The sequence below is a fragment of the Paecilomyces variotii genome (genome assembly GCF_004022145.1).
Source record: "Paecilomyces variotii strain CBS 101075 chromosome Unknown C8Q69scaffold_6, whole genome shotgun sequence".
Classification (NCBI taxonomy): Eukaryota; Fungi; Ascomycota; class Eurotiomycetes; order Eurotiales; family Thermoascaceae; genus Paecilomyces; species Paecilomyces variotii.
In genome coordinates this window covers 1,441,358-1,459,756 of record NW_021167145.1, presented here as the reverse complement: position 1 = coordinate 1,459,756, position 18,399 = coordinate 1,441,358, and the positions used below count along the sequence as shown (strand labels likewise).

General features: G+C 48.8%; 7 protein-coding genes across 7 annotated transcripts; 3 read left to right on the top strand and 4 right to left on the bottom strand.

Annotated features, from left to right (window-relative positions):
- Positions 1-826: 826 nt before the first annotated feature.
- On the top strand, positions 827-1,859 carry C8Q69DRAFT_487024 (hypothetical protein; the record flags this gene model as incomplete). Its single annotated transcript, XM_028631954.1, has 3 exons — positions 827-842; positions 900-1,408; positions 1,482-1,859. 3 exons carry the CDS (start codon positions 827-829, stop codon positions 1,857-1,859), a joined length of 903 nt encoding a protein of 300 aa, XP_028484915.1.
- A 640-nt stretch (positions 1,860-2,499) lies between these two features.
- C8Q69DRAFT_492122 (putative ATP dependent RNA helicase) lies at positions 2,500-4,695 on the top strand. The gene is made up of 4 exons (XM_028632161.1): positions 2,500-2,742; positions 2,798-2,874; positions 2,930-3,408; positions 3,463-4,695. Exons 1-4 carry the CDS (start codon positions 2,547-2,549, stop codon positions 4,574-4,576), a joined length of 1,866 nt encoding a protein of 621 aa, XP_028484914.1. The 5' UTR covers positions 2,500-2,546; the 3' UTR covers positions 4,577-4,695.
- Positions 4,696-4,802: 107 nt separating this feature from the next.
- Positions 4,803-8,582, bottom strand: C8Q69DRAFT_492121 (tafazzin; the record flags this gene model as incomplete). Its single annotated transcript, XM_028632160.1, has 5 exons — positions 8,052-8,582; positions 7,944-7,962; positions 7,720-7,830; positions 6,858-7,653; positions 4,803-6,518 (listed from the first exon to the last, which is right to left on the bottom strand). The coding sequence occupies exons 1-5, from the start codon at positions 8,266-8,268 to the stop codon at positions 4,803-4,805; spliced, it is 2,859 nt and encodes a 952-aa protein (XP_028484913.1). The 5' UTR covers positions 8,269-8,582.
- Positions 8,583-8,955: 373 nt separating this feature from the next.
- On the top strand, positions 8,956-9,322 carry C8Q69DRAFT_402864 (mitochondrial ribosomal protein L31-domain-containing protein; the record flags this gene model as incomplete). The annotated part of the gene is made up of 2 exons (XM_028627976.1): positions 8,956-9,193; positions 9,270-9,322. Coding segments are annotated over 2 exons (291 nt in total), but the record flags the coding sequence as incomplete, so codon positions are not given.
- A 216-nt stretch (positions 9,323-9,538) lies between these two features.
- On the bottom strand, positions 9,539-12,539 carry C8Q69DRAFT_287304 (hypothetical protein). Its single transcript, XM_028626980.1, has one exon. The coding sequence runs from the start codon at positions 12,197-12,199 to the stop codon at positions 9,749-9,751; it is 2,451 nt and encodes an 816-aa protein (XP_028484911.1). The 5' UTR covers positions 12,200-12,539; the 3' UTR covers positions 9,539-9,748.
- A 429-nt stretch (positions 12,540-12,968) lies between these two features.
- On the bottom strand, positions 12,969-14,983 carry C8Q69DRAFT_469528 (C-x8-C-x5-C-x3-H type zinc finger protein). The gene is made up of 5 exons (XM_028630766.1): positions 14,598-14,983; positions 14,454-14,501; positions 14,097-14,394; positions 13,736-14,031; positions 12,969-13,679 (listed from the first exon to the last, which is right to left on the bottom strand). Exons 1-5 carry the CDS (start codon positions 14,793-14,795, stop codon positions 13,077-13,079), a joined length of 1,443 nt encoding a protein of 480 aa, XP_028484910.1. The 5' UTR covers positions 14,796-14,983; the 3' UTR covers positions 12,969-13,076.
- A 734-nt stretch (positions 14,984-15,717) lies between these two features.
- C8Q69DRAFT_287262 (hypothetical protein) lies at positions 15,718-17,325 on the bottom strand. Its single transcript, XM_028626979.1, has 4 exons — positions 16,851-17,325; positions 16,735-16,794; positions 16,569-16,673; positions 15,718-16,512 (listed from the first exon to the last, which is right to left on the bottom strand). Exons 1-4 carry the CDS (start codon positions 16,873-16,875, stop codon positions 15,980-15,982), a joined length of 723 nt encoding a protein of 240 aa, XP_028484909.1. The 5' UTR covers positions 16,876-17,325; the 3' UTR covers positions 15,718-15,979.
- Between the last annotated feature and the right edge of the window lie 1,074 nt (positions 17,326-18,399).

Sequence of the window (18,399 nt, the reverse complement as noted above, 5' to 3'; positions counted from 1 at the left end):
TATTCGCCATTATTCAATCCAATCCCTTATGGATGCATGTATGTACGTATGTGAAATTGCGGCGTTGAGGATTCGTATGTATTTCTAGTCTGTCTACTTCGCATACGTAGAGCGTTTAGTTGCTTTCAGTAAGTATAGTAGACACGATACGTATGAGTATAACTTGAGATCCAGGTTCGTATTAGAGTAAACCCCGAATAAGCATGACAATGAGAAAATGTACATACATGTAGCCATGAAAGATATAATAAGGCATACTGTATATCCTCTCCGCCAGATCGAACGAGAAGGGATTGTGTATGCCCCTTACGAATGGAAAGTTCCATGTTCTCAAGATGCATAAGTTATGAGTCTTTACTATTCCGAGAGCCTTCAATATACATACATACAGGATTAGTATGGAAAAATGAGAAAGAGAACTTCTGTTTGAATTCGGTATTTGTAGGTATGCGTAGGGCTAAGAGGCTTTTATGCGTATTTGATAGGAGATTTTAGAACATTTGATGCGATTCTTATGCGGATGATATGCTGTTGAAAGCTTGTTGTGCTGTATATTAACCGCCATTTTGATAGAAATAACTACAAGAGGTGATATACTTCCAATGTTCTATGTCGGGGCTTCCCGTTTAGGAATAGAGCGACCTCAAGCTCTCTTTCCGCTCGTGGCATCCACGACTGCATGTGTCTATAATTGGAACACCATCGATTGTAGATCTATTTCCAACTATCTAATCCTCGACACGGGCTCAGTCGTACCATTCTTTTTCATCAACCCTTACTCCATATTCTCTTTAAATCAAAGGTTAACGGCGAGGGTGTACTCAAAATGACCAGACTCTGGCGTATCTTGAAAGGAAGCAACGGAACAAGTTCCAGCTCAAGATCAGAATCCAACAAAGACACTCCATACTCCCTGTGCGACGCCCAGAAGGCCCATTGGTTAGAGCACGGCTTTATTAAAATCCCAGGATGTTTTTCCCGCGAAGCCGCTGCACAATTCTCATCCTCAGTCTGGACACGTCTGGGGATTAACCCCAACGATAAATCTACCTGGCATTCCGAAACCATCCACATGCCAGGAGAGAAATATATCAGCATCAAAGAATTCGCTCCAAAGGCACATTATGCGATATGCGAGTTGGTGGGAGGTGAAGATCGCCTAGTGGATTGGTGCAAGAGCTGGTCGGACGCATTTATTCTGAACTTGGGCAGGGCAGATTACAACCCGGCAGATAAATTAAATCTACGACAGTTGGAGCAATGGCACGTCGATGGAGATTTTTTCACTCACTTTTTGGATTCTCCAGAGCAGGCTCTCCTGGTGGTACCGCTGTTCACTGATATTCCTGAGAAAGGTGGTGGCACGGCCATATGCACTGATGGCATTGGCGCGGTAGCGAAGCATCTGGTAAGTTCTTTTTCCCTCTGCATCGCTTTCTGCCACGGTGATCTTGAATATTTGGATGCTGAACCGGTTATAGTACGACCATCCGGCAGGAACAGATCCTTTCCTCGTTCCGCAGGGCGTATCGAATGAAGAAAGGGACAGATATGAGGATATATACGATGCCTGGATCCGAGATCCAAATACCACGCGGGACAGCTCTTTCCATGAACTAACCGGCAAAGCCGGTGATGTCTACTTGTTACATCCATTCATGGTCCATTCCATCTCCAAGAACCTGCTACGGAATATCCGGATCATCACGAATCCCCCAGTGGCGTTGAAGGAACCTTTCAACTACAGAAGACGCGATGGGAAGTTCAGTCTGGTTGAGCAGAAGACATTGAATTCTCTAGGGAGACCGGAGGGCTTACCGGAGTGGAGCATTGCCGGGGAGAGAAAGCTGCTCAAGTAACCCCAAAGTAGGGGTAATAACAAAGTCGAGGTAATAACAAAGTATCATAGATGACAATGATACCATGTTGGCCGCTAGCACTATGAGACGAAGAAAGGGTGGAGACCTACGAGGTCCAGCGTCTTTAAGTGACGACGATGTACCTAGATTGAAACCCGCACATGCCGGGTTTACGACCTATTGTTACTCCTTAACGAAATCTATCAATATTAGAGAGCGCAAATACTCAGTGCATTTCCATCTTAATTATCCCTAGAAAATAGTGAGCCTTTCGTTTGTTCAATAAAAAGAAGTCACCTCGTGACCGACCCATCCAGACGATATGTCTGTATTTGATAGTTATGCCGTGGCTTGGCTGTGGCTGGCGGAATTCCTGTCGAAGTGGCAGACTTGAGCGTAGTACTTTCTAATATCATTCTTTCCCTGTCTAACAGGGCGTATATTATCTACCCTGCTCTAATCTAATAATACCGTCAAGTAAAAGTCGTATAAAAGCGAGCCTTCCACGAAGTACTCCAAATAATCGCAGGGTGGAGAAAACGCGACGCTAAAGGCGGTGCAACCGGAAAATCAGCCGGCCCGAAAGATTTTCCATCTCTGGGAAACTTTCTGGGCGGACCAACTCGAGATACATCGACATCTACCCAGGATCACTATCTTTTCTCTCGCATTGCATTGCTTGCAATCATGAAGCGCAAGCTGGATGCCAACGATGTGCCCTCGCCCGAAGTCGCAGAGGGCGACAGTAACAAGAAAGCCGATTTTGAAAAACTGAACCTCGATCCCCGGCTGCGCCAAGCCTTGATAAAAGAAAAGTTCACGAAGCCGACTCTCGTTCAGGCTGAGGCGATTCCTCTAGCACTTGAAGGAAAGGATATCCTGGGTATGTTCCTCTGTTATCTAATTGTTGTATAGGTTTGATGTGCTGACGTATGCAGCTCGCGCAAAAACTGGCTCTGGAAAAACCGCTGCGTATGTTTTGCCGATCTTGCAGACAATCCTCCAGAAGAAATCCGTGAGTACTTTACTACGAGACTCGTGCTTTGCGAATCGTATCTAACTATGGCCAGAATGATCCCTCCTTGAAAGCTACCTCCGCACTTATCCTGGTCCCCACGAGAGAGCTCTCAGAACAGGTCCAGCATGTGGTCACGAAATTCACCTCGTTCTGCGGAAAGGATGTTCGCTCCGTCAACCTTGCTCAGAAGGTCTCGGATGCTGTGCAACGAGCGATGCTGGCTGATTTTCCGGATATCGTGATCTCTACGCCGGCCCGTGTCATATCGAACCTCAACAGCTCCGCACTGTCGCTGGAGACTCTTTCTCACTTGGTCATCGACGAGGCGGATCTGGTTCTATCTTACGGCTACGAAGATGACATCAACGCTCTCGCCAAGGCAGTTCCCCGTGGTGTGCAGACGTTCTTGATGAGCGCGACTCTTACATCAGAGGTGGATACTCTAAAGGGCCTGTTCTGCCGGAACCCTGTTATCCTCAAACTGCAGGAGAAAGAGGATGAAGGCGCTGGTGTCAGCCAATTTGCTGTCAGGTAATATATCCAACCTACACCTCCTATGTTGACACCTTCACTAATGTCTCCTAGATGCGCGGAAGACGAAAAGTTCCTCCTGACCTACGTTATTTTCAAGCTTCAGCTTATCAAGGGAAAATGTATCATTTTCGTTGGTGATGTCGACCGGTGCTACCGTGTGAAGCTGTTCCTTGAACAATTCGGTATCAAGAGCTGCGTGCTTAACTCAGAGCTGCCGGTCAACTCGAGAATACACGTCGTGCAGGAATTCAACAAGGGCATCTATGATATCATTATTGCTGCCGATGAGCAAGAAGTCCTTGGTTCGAAACACTCCAAGAAGTCGCGAAAGTCAGAGTCGGGAGAAAACGAGGCGGAAGATGACAAGACCGCGGACAAGGAAGTGGCAGACGCTGAACCACTCGACTCCAGTGAGGACGAAGTTCAGGAGGAGACGACTCGTTCTGAGAAACGCCGGAAAGTGACACCCAAACAAAAGGACTACGGTATTTCTCGTGGAATCGACTTCCAGAATGTCGCTTGTGTCCTCAACTTCGACCTCCCCTCCACCTCCAAATCCTATACCCACCGTATCGGCCGTACCGGTCGAGCTGGCAAGACCGGCATGGCCCTCTCCTTTGTTATCCCATCCAACCTCTACGGCAAGCACAAACCCACAAGCTACCCGCCCGCCAAGCACGACGAGGCCGTCCTAGCCAAGATCATCAAGCGACAAGCCAAGCTTGGCCACGAAGTCAAGCCTTATCACTTCGAAATGAAGCAGGTGGACGCCTTCCGGTACCGAATGACAGACGCCCTGCGCGCCGTCACCCGACTCGCTATCCAGGAAGCACGAGCTCGCGAAATCCGCCAGGAGCTAATCAAGAGCGAGAAACTCAAGCGTCATTTCGAAGAAAACCCCGAAGAGCTCCGCCATCTCCGTCACGACGGCGAGCTGCGCGCTGCGCGTGTGCAGCCCCATCTCAAGCACGTCCCGGAGTATCTACTCCCCGCGAAGGGAAAGAAGGGCCTCACCAGCGAAGATGTCGGATACGTCGGCTTCAACAAATCGAACGAGAACCGCATCCGTAAGGCTAGAGACCGAAATCGCGGTAGAGGCAAAGGCAGAAAGCCAGGTGGAAAGGTTGATCCGTTGAAGACGTTTAATGCGAAGGGGCGGAAATAAAAGCATTAAGTGATACCATGGCTTTGTGTGTTCATAGATTCTTGCTGCTATGGAGTATAGTATGTATGTAGATACTGCTTTATATGGGAGTATATTTATTTCTGGACATAAATAAACAATGTGAATCTCTTCCTGCTCTGTATTTTTTATTCACGATATATATAATCCTGCCATATAAAAAAAGCCTCGAAAGGACATGCCGGGTAGTATGTATATACGACCCTCTCTAAAACCCAACCTCAACACCAGCCTTCTTAAGCATAGCTCTCTCCTCCGCTCCATCTCCACCAAAGGAGACATGGACCCATTTCCCTTTCTCTTCTCTCCTAACCCGTCTAATATGTTCTTGTACCCGTTTCGCTCTATCTAGTATATTCCGATACGCCTCCATTTCTTTTGCGCGTCTATACTTTTCCCGCTCCTCTTCTACGTTCCAACTCAGAGCAGGATCAGGATCAGGATCAGGCAAGTTCGATGAAGAGAGAGGCGAGTGAATAGACGCATGGAGCGACTTTGACGGCGAGGGACCATATTCTCCTGAATCTTGTCCTCCAGGTAACCAGCCGGGTCCAAGACCGACCCATTCCACGTTTCTCCAGGAAGCGTTCCACTCTGGGCCTGGCGAGGTATAGATCTCGCCACCTGGTCCGATGCCGTCCCAGCTTAGGGCACCGAACCACTCGCCGCAGCCTTCTAGGTCGAGCCATTTCAGACAATATGTTGCTCTAGATAGCTTTCGGAGGACGGAGGATGCCTCAGCCCAGTTGTTCTCGAGGGCAGAATATGCATCCGTGCCTCCGTACGAGAAGGTGAGGGATCTATGTGTTGCGTGTCTGATGCGTGAATTCATAGCGTTAGGCGTGAGGGTTGGGACTGGCCAGTGAGCGAGAGATAGATGGGTGAGAGTAGACAAGTGGGATAAGAGATTGAGGAGGGATACCCAGCTAGCGCTGGCTGGGTTTGGATGCGCCAGGGAGAGGAACCTGAGATTCTCGAAGCGGAGGAGTGTCTGGACAGGCGACTTGAGCAATGATGGGGTAGCAGGCGCATCTGATTCCTCCTCTACTTCAGCATCCCACGATGACGGGACATTATCATCCGCTTTGGTCACAGACGATAAAGCTTCCCTGGACGACGACGAAACCACCAATTCAGCATTCAGCTGCTTAAAACTGATCCAGTTCCCCAAAGCAGTGCTCATATCCAACCGCATAACCTCACGATCGTGCTCTACCCACTCATGTCCCTCATCCTCTTTACAAAACAAGGGACGAAGACCCTGTCCTCGATTTCTCGGAGACTGTTCATCATTCGCATACACCGCGATGTAGCTAAGTAGCAACATCTTCATCCGCGTGGGAAGTTCATTCAGGAACTCCCCATCGTAATCAAGATGCCAGTTCCAGTTCGAAGCGAGAGACTTGAGCACCGCATGCTGAAGACTATTCTTCGCGGGGAACGTCACGCCCGGAAGTCTTTCTAAGCGATAAAGCACCCTGCCGCTTCCAGCAGGAATTCCAAGACGTTCATGGTTGATCTCATCGCTTCGCGACTGGGAACCTTGCAACCAACTCGATGGCGGAGGCGGACCAGGCGTTCTTCGAATCCTTGCCTCGCCAACACGACGAGTGCTGGGACGAGGTCGCGGCGGAGGCGTCTCTGGGAGTTCGAGGAGATTTCGTATGGAAGGATGGACGGATCGAGGGACTACACGAGGTGTCAAACTGACCGCGCCGTCGCCGGAAGAGGACTGCGACACCTGAGTGCGACGGAGATGGTTGATGAGGTCGTTGACAGAGGGTTCTGGAGTTGAGGAGCTTGCGCCATGTTGATGGCGAGTTGTATGGTTGCTTGGGCTGAGGGAGTGATGAGGGAGGCTGGTCGGTTTTATAGACGAGTATTTCTGATGCTTCTTCGGCATAGAGAAGTTAGGAAGGGAGGGCTAAGAGCAGAAATGCGATGTGCGGTGATGCGCGCGGCGGGATGATGACGGAGGGAAGCTCAGCTCAGCTCGAGTTGCGGGATAGACGAGTTGCTTATCGTTTATCGTTATCGCCACCAAAGCTGACTATATATCCCACTATATCCACGCAACAAGGCAAGAGAGCAGTATGGCTTCTGTACTGTACACTGAATTTCCTTGACTCCTGGCTAAAGTTTCTATCGACACTTTTGTAGTCACCACCCCGATCCTGACAAAAGGTACAATGATCAGGCTCTGACAGGGAGACTCTTCTTATATAGAACAATACATTCATTCAGACAATTACACGTCCCGGACCCACGACTCATCCTTCATCTTCCCTTCTCGTTTCGGCCCCTCACGGATCCAAGTCTCAACCAGGCTCTCTTTCGGGTCCTCGTCTGGTAGATTGCGCGATCTGCGCACTTCCAGAACGAGTTCTCGTACCTTCTTTGTGCATTCTTTGCGCAGTTCCACGGCTTCCTTGCCGTGGAGTAGATCATCGGTGAGCACACCCAGCGGTGGCTCCTGACCGGCATTGGCCTTGACCGACTTCTCCTTCAATTTCTGCCAGCGTCGTCTCAGATCGCCAAAGACAGCCTCAGTGTCCGCCTTCTGTCCAAATGTGACGCTGATGTTCTTGAAGGGCCTGGGGAGGAAACGGGGGAACTGCCGGCTTTCAGGCATGACCTGATCCGTGCCTTCGAGCCAGATGGGCACCACGTCAGGGCATTCAGAGGATTCCAAGATCAATCGCGCGACACCCCATTTGAAGTAGCGCATTGTCTTGTGCGGCGCCTGATGCACCTTGCCCTCTGGGAAAATGTGAATCCAGGAGTATGAATTGCACGCATACGCAGAGGGCGCCAGGTACGAATCATCCCCCATAGTATGATATGCTGTCGGTAAATCAGAGAAGGGATCGACGCAGACGTTATGCAAGCTCCAGTGCTGCCGATCGGCCGCAGCAGCGTGAGGGGCAGGAGGAAATGGTCCCTTCGAGAGCAATCGTATCGCCTGCGTCACAGTCGGTTGAGCAACTCCACCATGCGGCGAGTGCGCGAGTCGATGCGTTGGGAGAACCTGGCCAAGAGTGAAAAAGGCTGACAGCGGTCTAAAGTCGCAAGTCGTCAACGATAAGCTCATTGTACATACATCCGTACACAACGCGGCCAATTACCTGTTCTGGAAACAAATATCGTGGCTTCCAAACGCCCATCGTCTGTTCCAAGATGGCAGACCGTAATGGTATCGCAAAGGCAGCGCTCCCCACATTAACGGGTCATCCATCCTAGTATACGCCCGCGCAATTAGAGTTAGCCTTGGTCTCGTCCTCTTTCGACTATTGTTCTCTTCGCATCCGTCGGAATCATCTTCGCGTCAGGATTGCTCGTACGTACGTACACGCTAATGTGATTTGACACTATCATAATCCGCGAGCAGTTAGTAAACCAGACAGTTCCCACAACAACGTCGTTCGACAGAGAAAAGTCCAATTGCGACAAGCCGTACCTGTAATCAACCCCCTTGTCCGCTTGGACGGGTCACTCCGCGAGTCAAGCAGTTCCATGAATGACTCCAAACCATTGATCTCCGGGGTGCTCGCGTAGAGTAGGAAGGCGCGACATAGTGCCCCGATCTCAAACATGGTCGCAGAGGACCAAGCCCTCCATAAAGAGGAGGGCTTGTCTGTCGTCGCCCCGAGAGGCATTGCCGTCTGCTCGGGCATCTATCGAATCTCCATAGACAACCGAGAACGAGTATCAGTCCAGAATGACGAGAAACGCGTCGAGGCGGCGCCTCTCTAGGATGTAGAGAGAAGAATAGACCAGAGCAGGATAGCAAAAGAAGAGAGAAACGAAGCGGAGCAATCAGATACTTAGTAGCGAAAGCCCACGGGGAGCCGGCGAAAAGCACGTGGGCCGGACAAGTGGTGAACTGAGTCTTCCAAGTCAAGATCCGCGGTTATCCTGCGTATGTTTGTAGCCGAGAAGACCTACTTGCCTCAGTTAGTCCTCTTCCAATCTTTTTCTCTCTCTCTCTCTCTGTATTAATAGTATTTCTCCAGTTTCCTCCACTTGCACTAAAGAACAGGAAACGCCCGCGGAGACCAAGAGTGCACGGACCAACACGAGAACTTCGGAGCATCCGCAACACGGCCATCTCTAAAACGAAGAACCCTTAGGATCAGCTTCACGGAACAGACCCAAGCTCTTTTCTCTCCTATCGGTTGGGACAGCCTGCACAATGTTCAAGCCTACGTCTCCGCTGTTGGGAGGTCTCCTCTGGTATGTTCTTCCAGTTGTACCCTCCCCGTGTCGCCATTCCGAAGCAAAACTTCCATGCTGCAAACCGCCTCATCACAGAAGCGCACGACGGTATAGAAGCCACACAGCATGATCACTAACCGCTCTTGAATAGGAAAATCCCGTGGCGGCTCTCCCGTCCGCAAAAGGCACGACAACGCAAGCGTCTCCGTGCCGTCGACCGCGTCGTGGACACTGTCAGCGCTGCGCTGCAGCGGAATGGCGGTTTGACGACCAAGGCCGTGGAGCGGTGGTACGCTGAGATGCCCCGAGAGGAGGAAATGGTGCCCAAGGACAAGTATACGATCTTTGATAAGAAGGAGAAGAAGTATCGGAAGGGAATCCACAGTGCGTACTTCCCGGTTGCGGATGCTATTGACCCCCAATAAAAGCGTGGATTGCTGACTGCATCTTTTCCATACAGAGCTCCCCAAGTGGACTCGCGTGAGCCAGCGACTGAACCCCCCTGGTTTCTAAGATCATTCTTGGACGGTTGCGGATGAGATTTATCGACAAGCGGGAAACTGGCTATCTTCAGCCATCCTTCCATTGCAATATACCTGCCTACGTGGATCGATTTGTACAGTACATGAAAGCTTATCTGGGTTACATGCTCCGGTGGGGGAATTCTTCATACTCTGAGCGAGTGAGTGGATAAACGGAGTTCCGGCAATTGAGAATTGATGTGACTTGAATTATGATCACCTCCGATGATGGCTGAATACCGCTCTGTTTTCTACCAACATGCAGACTCGAAACAAGCAGTATAGATATCCAAGAGACTGTTTGGTTCCCAGCGACCATCTGTCAACCTTAAGCATGAAGCATAATAGTTGCTATATGACATGGCGATGAAAAGAGCGCGGCGTAGAACCTTCTAAGAATGTGCCTCGGCGTATCCCGTTATCCATTTTCCATCGTATGGATACCATCACGATCTCCTATCGGATCTGTGAGACTGGTGTCTTCTCCAGTCAGAGCTGAAGTCTGTCTGATAGTAGGAATATGACCTGATGTCCGACACAGCTGAATCTCTTCCGGAATATACGTTTCAGTGTCTCCCCGTATGCTGTCTCGAGTTGTTCGTGTCCTTCCCATTGAGCCATTGCCTGAGCGTGCTTGTCTCCGCTCTCTTCCAGTGTTGAGGTCTCGCTTCGTTCTCCGTCCTATCGGAGTCTGTGGAAGTTTCTTTGCTGTCGTCCTATAGATCTTTGTCACTCCTCGAGCTACTCGTCTTAGATCTCTCGTTCGGTTGACCCTAGCCTCGTTGATCTTTTTCTCGATACGATAGCTATACTTGACTTTCTGCCATTCTTCTAAGGGCTCTTGCCACACGGAAGCTCCCTGCCAGAAACAATCTTTCTGCTTGTTGGAAATTGGGAACCCCTGTGGTGGCTTTCGCAGGATCCAGCTGGACGGGTCAATCTTTCCATCGGGAACTTCATCAGCGGAACCGTCAAATAGCTCAATATCCCTCAGGAAATCCTGAAGACCAGCTGTTTTGCGTTGCTTGTTAACCGCAAGTCTCCATGAATCTATCCGAGGTGTGTGGGCTCTTCTCTGAACAGTCGGGGGGTATTTTGGTCTTCTTGATTCATTTCTCCCATCCGCGAATTGCGCCCTGCACCTTGGATCCCCGTATCGCCGCCTGTATTCCTGAGATACTCGGCAGGGTGGGTCATACACGAGCCAGGTCTCAGTGTTCAACCAGTGGTTCGCAAGAGTCGCGAAATGGAACGGTTTCCGCCCAGGGTCAAGTTCATTTAGAAGCCATTCAAGTCTTCTGTCAAGGTTATATATGAGTCTGACTTCGGGATTGCTCAGGTGTCGAAGTGGAACTGATTGCTGTGGCGCTCTATGGGCTTCGGTATTTGGAATTCCCTGAAAAGTCACACGCCTGCGACCAGCGTGTTCCTCGATTCTCTCATGTTGCATAGGACAATTGGGATCCCGCATTTGCAAGGGCCTGTACCTTGGTATTTCTGGAGTAAGGATAGCCGAAGCCGTAAAAAGATGAGGTCGTGAAAGCGACTCATATTTCATATGACTTGGATTTCTCATCTTTGACATCGTCTGTAAACCGTCTCTGTCCTCATGTAGAGGGCCATGGTCGCCAATCTCAGCTGCAGGCGGGTTTGCCTCATCTGTAGAACATCCTTGAAAGGATTCAGAGTTCTGTGTGCCACTCAAGCGAGTCGTGTACGCGCTCTGTTCGGAAGAGATGCTCTTCAAGATTTCAGAAAGCGGGCTTCCCGGCCGACCTGATATTCCGTGAAATCTGCTCGCGGAATTTCGAGTCTGTATCTGCATCCGGGAAGCCCAGGCTTGATACTTGCGTGACAGACGAGCAGCCTGCGGGCGGGTCTTTACCAACCCAGTCTTCATGATAGGACTCTTTTGCGCTTTCTTATCAGACACAGGATTCACTACAGAAGGACTCGTAAGCTTGATCATTGACGGTAGAGACACGGTTCTCCTTAAGAGCCTCCCACAGTCCTTCCAATCCCTGGTGCCAAATGAATTTATAGGGAGATCTTCGGATTGTGCTGTGTGCAACTGGGCCGTATTTCTTCGAACTTCCAATTCTGGGCTGCAATATTGGGATGTCGGTTCAGGTGGTACGTAAATCACGGGAGCGACAATGAATGGTTGCTGACATATGTGATAAGGATTGATGCTTGTAAACGACTGTCGGTACCTGAAAGATGGCACCCTTTTGAGAGGATGATCTTCTGCACGAGATTCTGAAGGGCTTGTCCGTCTCACTCTTGTCAAGCGAGTTGTCGTGGCGGGCTCGCCGTCTGTCGGGTTTGGGCAAGGACGTCGGTTCTCCTCGACGTTAAGTGAGCTTCGAATCTCGGGAGGAGGCCCAGGATTCCAAATTGAATCTGCGGTAGGGCATTCGTAGCTCGAAATCAACGTTGGGAACCATCTCATCGTCTCTCGTTCCTTGTGCTTCTGTGCCTCCTGCTCACCAGGGTCCCACCAAACCCAGCGATAGTCAAGACGTGAAGATCGCCAGCTCAGCCATCCTCGCACTTTTCTCATGCATCTGTTTATTACTCTCTTATTGGCCTCATGGCGAGCCAATGGTACCCAGCCATACCACGTCCTGGCGTAGCGCTCAGTCTTAATCTTGTGTTCCCCGAGAAATCGATCCTGCGTAAAGAAACGAATGACAGCGCCTATCTTCCAAAAGAACACTCCGACGAAGAATATGCAAAACGTTCCGAGAAATAACAAACCGACGACCTTCCCGCTTAGAAACTTCTGGGCCGATAAGGGCGATACGGGATATCCCTTCAGTGGCCGAGAAGAAATCGGGGGCGGAGGCAACGCTCGTGGAGGGGCCATCGGCTGGGGATTCGCATATTCCGCGAAATAGTGATAGTTTCCCGGTAGGCTGAGAAGTTGGAGGCCATCATCTTTGCTTCTGCTTGAAGACACGGGCGACTCGCATGTAGGGCTTTCGTGCTGGAGGAAAGAATGGCCGGTGCTCTTTCCTTGCCAATCTTCTATGGTATACCATCACATGACGTGTATAACCTCATATTACCAAAACAAGAAACAAGAAACAAGACTCATTTCGATCCCTCCCATACACAGTCAAGGGGTATGTTTCAGAGAGATGCAAGAAAGATCACATCCCCCGCCGCGGTAGGGTACCTAATGATACTGCACGTCACTTGATCGGTCTCCGGATATTATAGTAAAGGATCAATCGAGTTGATATCAAATCCATTCCTTGGCTCTACTAAGTCTTCTGGCCCATCACTGTCACGACGCTGTAAGAACCACGTCTTATAGAGTTCCAAACTGCAGACCTATGATTTCTTGTCTAGCTGTCTCATTATAAGCTTCTTGCAATGCTCAAACTGGAGTATGCTCACGAAAATTAAAAGTTCACTGGTTCGTAAACAGATGAAACTATTGAAATCTCATCCAAATTCTAGACAAGGCCGAAAGAACATCGGATCATGGCCAATACGAGGTGAAGAAGGCTAGGTGGGATACTAGGACAGTGAAAGGGCATTCCTAACTTGCTACAAGTAATCGCGTATGTCTCTCTATGAAAGCACTAAGCCTTTATGTCGGACTTATCTTAGGATTTGGTTATTGTATTGTCCATTTTAGATCGTTTGCTTTCCGAATCTCAATTGAGCTTTTTGCTTCTATCAACACGATTCGAAGTAGATTGGACCAATAGTCATGACAGAAGCCTGTGCCTATCTTAAAGAATAATGAGCGGCTCCACGAGATCCTCGTCGCTCCCTATAGATTCCTTTTCATGTTCCCGCTTAGCCGGTGGTATCTCCTTCACGATCTCCCTATCTATATAGTGCCCATAGTGTCGAAATTTGCAGGGTTTGTATCCCTTACAGTTATGACGTTGACACATATGGCCGAGGTAGCATCCAGCCCGGCGGCAAGCTGGCCCTTTGTGACATGGCGCCATTCTCACGAGGTATCTTAGCACATCCAGGACAGGTGGGTCGACATGGCTATGGTCATATCCACAGTTCGGTGTTGAGCACTTTCCACCAAGGTGATACGCAGCGCAGAGTTTGCGGACTCCAATGCGCATATTGTACAACCTCCATGCTTCCAGCGGTGGTCGGGGTATCAATTCGTCGACGCGTTCTCCACGCTTGTTAAGTTGGATCAGTTCTTCTCTCTCTGCGGTGCCATTTGACAGTCCTCGGGAACTGTCGACAGAACCATTTCTGACCGCTTGAGGCAAGTTTTCTGTTCCTTTGGTCTGCTGCATTGTAGATCCTGTGCGTCCTGTAATCTCGTGCACGTTGAGGCATTTCTTGCCATATCTGCACATGCCCTATGTTGATTGAATTAGTCTACATAACGCAATTGTGGCAAATCCAACTAACGTACCTTCGAGAAATATTTGCAGATTTTAGCGCTGGGACGAGGATCAGAAGCTCTCGTAGAGAATAGCGATGTCACGGTGGCCACTTCTTCCCGTTGACAGGATTCAAACACTGACGGAATCTCTACTACCGGCAACTCCAACGAGTCAAATTCAGATTCGAAGGAGTTCCCTTTTATGAGGGTGATCCAATCCAATTTGCCGCTGTACGGGGTCAACAAGGAGAGATGTCGAGTATCATTGCAAGCGCCGAAGAAGATATGCTTGCACTGAGGATGCGCCATAAAGACATCGAAAGTCGCTGTAAAGGAATAAGCGAGTTATTTTGGACGCTAGTGGATGGGATAGAATGCTGCAAATTGCTACCTTTGACTTTTGGCTCCATGCTCTCAGTATCACCCACGTCAATAAAGTCGAACGCCCCTTGTGTACTATTGAAACTTGCCACGAATGGTGCCAATGACCGGCTTTCGTTACCAGCAATACCAGCACGGTGAAGGGCGATGGATAAACGGGCAATGTCCGCGTACACCCGTACTAGCACTTTGCATCCAGGTCCCTCGTTGTCTAGGTTGGAACAAAGCAGTCTCTTGATGGAATCCTGCAAAAGATATGCAGCTGTGGCACCTCCTTCCTTGCCAGCCTTGATCAGATCCTTCGCGAACTGCGCAGAATGAACATGTTAGCCCCATTAAATTTTATCATAGCGGCCAGGAATCCCACAATGTGATTATTGCCATCGATGAGAACGAGAACAAATGGGTCATCGTCCTAGTAGTACCACGTCAGAAGATTCCTGTCTTTTTCTAGCGAAGGTTTTACGCTAGTTGTAGTCAGAGGATAAAATAGTTATACACACGAACATACCTTGGGTCTGACAAGACGCTCATACTTTGCATTGGTGGCCCTTTCTTCATCTAGTTCCAGTCTCAAGCGGCGGTAGCTTTCAGCAAGTCGCTGGAACTTCCCAATGAGCTTCCAGTGGACATCGTTGTTTTTCTTATCGAATCCTATGAATTCGTTCGGTCCATCCTCAAGGGATGGGATCCCTGCCTTTTCAAACATCTCGATCCAAATGAAGAGGGAGATCCCTCGTGTAAGTCTCTTAGGGCTTCCCTGGTGTGTTTCGAGAAAGACCTTTGAGAGAAATTTGGAAGGTATGGGTATGGAGCGGATGCTTGAAAGTCAGCTCTGTTTGTCCCTGGATCTCATGGGGGTTTACCAGAGAGAACCACAAGGTAGACTATAAGAGAGTTAGGCTTGGATGATGCCACATGAAGTTTGTGGGCGGTGACGAGACTGGTGGATTATCCCGTCCGAAGCGCCTTTCGTTTACCATATTCGGACGATTTTGTGAAAGGAATCGCTCAAGTGAACGTCAAAGCTCCACGCTCAAAACGAGGGTCGAGTAATTCCTCAAGTGAATGCCCCTGAGTACGGAATACTACGCCCTCTTCCCCTCAAACTCTTTATCCCCCCCTTCCTTCATAGTAGGATGAATGGAGAGGGCTTTGAGGGCGGTACCTTACAGAAAATTCTCGACTTCACTGCGATATAACCGAGTTCTAAAGTAATGGCTACTGCGTATCAGTCTAACAGGCACTAGAATGCTTTGTTGTCGCTGTGCCATCGACATACATGGCCACACGTCGAACAAAGGCCGTGTGCAGTTGATCTGTCATATTATCCGTTTGCGGCAGGGTTCTTTGACCACCCTGACTATCCTGATTACCTTGATTACGAAAGGGAGTCAGAAATAACCAGGATTCAGATACTTCCTACATTTAGTGGATAAATACGGGTTCAGCCTCTCCCTAGATCTAGAGCAAAGCAAGCAATCTAGCTGTGCCAGCCAGAAGTCCAAGATGATACCGTTGCTTCCGTGCCCTGTAGGATTCGACAAAACCGGGCATTCATCGTCAAATACTGCTTTATCTATAGCATTCGACATCCTTCTACTTATAAACTGCGTGGATCCAGGACTTGAGCCTAACGTTCGCAATGAACACTGTATATTCGACATATGCGGAAACATAAAAACAGATAAAAAGAAGCGACAGAATCAGAAACAGGTAAACGAGCGGAAAATGGTCAGGCGCATAATAAAATGAGAGATCTCAAAAAAACAATAAACAGAAACAAGTCATCACGAATTGTGCCACCCTTCCAACTCCATCCGCTGTTGCTGCATATAGGGATTTATGATGCAAGCACAGTCAGGGGCTTAATCGTAGGTCATTCGGAGAGACCTAGTACCAGTTTCCATGACTTTCCAAAACCTTCACAATGAAAAATGTAGCGTGTATCGCCTGGATACTCATTGTAGCCAGCTGCAATCCGAGTAAGATTTTCCCAACGCCAATTTGGAATGTTCCTTGTCCACAATCAATGCCGCGGAAATACTTAATAGCATTTACCATGGACACTGTAGTAAATGAAGCCATAACGATAAAAACAATCGACAACACTGTTAAGATAATGAAAGTTCTGTATAGATAGAATAAGTGCTGGGTGCGGTTGGGTGATTCACTTTTATCGCGCCACGTCAGGGCAAGTTGTATGGCAATAGATATGACGAATATAACCCCAGCAACTGTTATTATTGGCAATTGTATCCGTCGTTGGAAGGTTGTCGCTATGTCCAGGATATCTGACGTAGCTGGCTTGGGAAAACCAGAATTATCGGGGTCTAGTGCCTCGTTCTGTTGTAGAGTCGGAAAGTCGGTCTGGATGTTAGATGCTGAACCGCAAATTCTCTTTGTAGACGATTCGACACAAATCCCTACAAGGTAGCTTCTGTGAGTAAGTTTGCAATTTCAATATCATAAGTGAACTTACCGAAATACCCAACTCTTACTTCAAGGCCAGAGACGTCCACAAGATTCAAAACATACACATTATGCAATCCGGGAGAGTCAGATAGACATCCAGTTATAATAATAGCTATATTTCGGGGTTTTTCTATTAGCGGATATCTGGCAGTAGACGATAGTGAAGTCCTCACAATATAATGTCACTATCGGAACTATGAGAAATATCGGGATCCATTCTTTAAGTGGGTTTTCTAGAGTTCTGTCAATACCATATCCAAGTCGTTCGATTTTCGTGTCTCAGGCATACTTCTTCTTTCTTCATCATAAGCCATCGTAACTAACAGATTGGAGAGTTATATTGCAAACAATGATATATGTATATGGGGGAGGCGCAATCTATATTTGACAAGAAAAAGTCGTCGTATAGGGAGATGTGATATGATTCTTGATGATGAAGATAGACAAAACAATGGGTCATACTGGCGGAAAGTGTGCATCTCTTATAGTCGAAATACCAGCACTCGATATAGGATACTTGTTTCCTAATCGATGCGAATATAGATTCAATGCTACAAATAGCATTCGACACGCCAACGTTCCTGGAGACCCTGAGAGCCAATCGACCTGACCAAGTCCTGAATACCAGATGCGCGCGGTAAACTGAAACTACCTAAACACTTCAATCTGCCTATTCTATCCTCTACGAACCCTGTGAGATCGTCGGAGGTCCGTCGTTGCAGAAGCCCAGGGGTCATGATCAATAAAAGCAACCGAGACTCGTTGGTTTTTCTTTTCGTTATGTCGCATCCTGGAAGTCAGGAACCCTGTGGGGGGGGGGGGGGGGGGGGAAAGCGCTAAAACCCAAGGCTCCATTGGCTGCCACTCGGTTTTGGTGGCCGTGCCGCAAGCGCGTCGTCACGAACATGTCCGTCGATGGAAATTTCCAACATGCGGAGGAGAGTTGAGGCTCTTAGTGGTCATTGAATCAGACCTACATTATAGTCCACTGAATAGCGTCTCGTCCCAATTGTCTAGCCCAGTCGTTCAGCTGTGACTTGGCGCCCGAGCTATCTGTATATCCCTGCAACCGACATCTCTTGCATGGTTATCGAACGAAATACGCCGTTATCCAGTCATTGACAGCGCCCCATAGATGGCAGCTGCCACTAGGAACTATTTCCGGTGCATGCTAACGTCGGTCATGAATATTGGCTGCATATGGCACATTTCGCGTGGCGGCGGTTATGCGCTTCAGCTGATTAGACTATGATAGAACGCCAGTACCTAGAGAAGGAGGGACTTGAGCCTCTACCCGAATAGAAAGGATCATTGAGTGGATATAGGATCGGCTGCGTCTGGTATTCCATTGCTCTGTACCGATTTCAGTGACACGCGGAACCCTTAGTTGTCTCGTGCAGAGAGGCTCCTGGATAGAGAGTCAGCAGTAGTTGGGCCATTTCCTATGGAAACTTCCAGGCTTGACGCTATCAGAAATCTACGATAATCCTGCCTTGGCGGCTCGCCCGAATGCCCTCGCTACTATTCATGTCCATGGTCTTCAACCTGGCCCCAACTTTACGCATAACACACCTCGACGCGCTCATCTCTACTTAGCGGAAACTTAGATAACTTGCGGCGCAGCAGGTGTGGAGCAAGGGTACTCGGAACATCAGGGCCTGCACTCGCGATATGATCGACTTCTAGCTCTAAGAATACTCTGCCACATTTTGCCACTCGAGATGCAATCTTGCACTCTCGAGGTGCTTGCGAATACAGTACATGGGGGAACGTACTTAGTCGGATATCTTACAAGGATATATTTACCTAACAGGAGATTAATAACTATTCGCTTATTA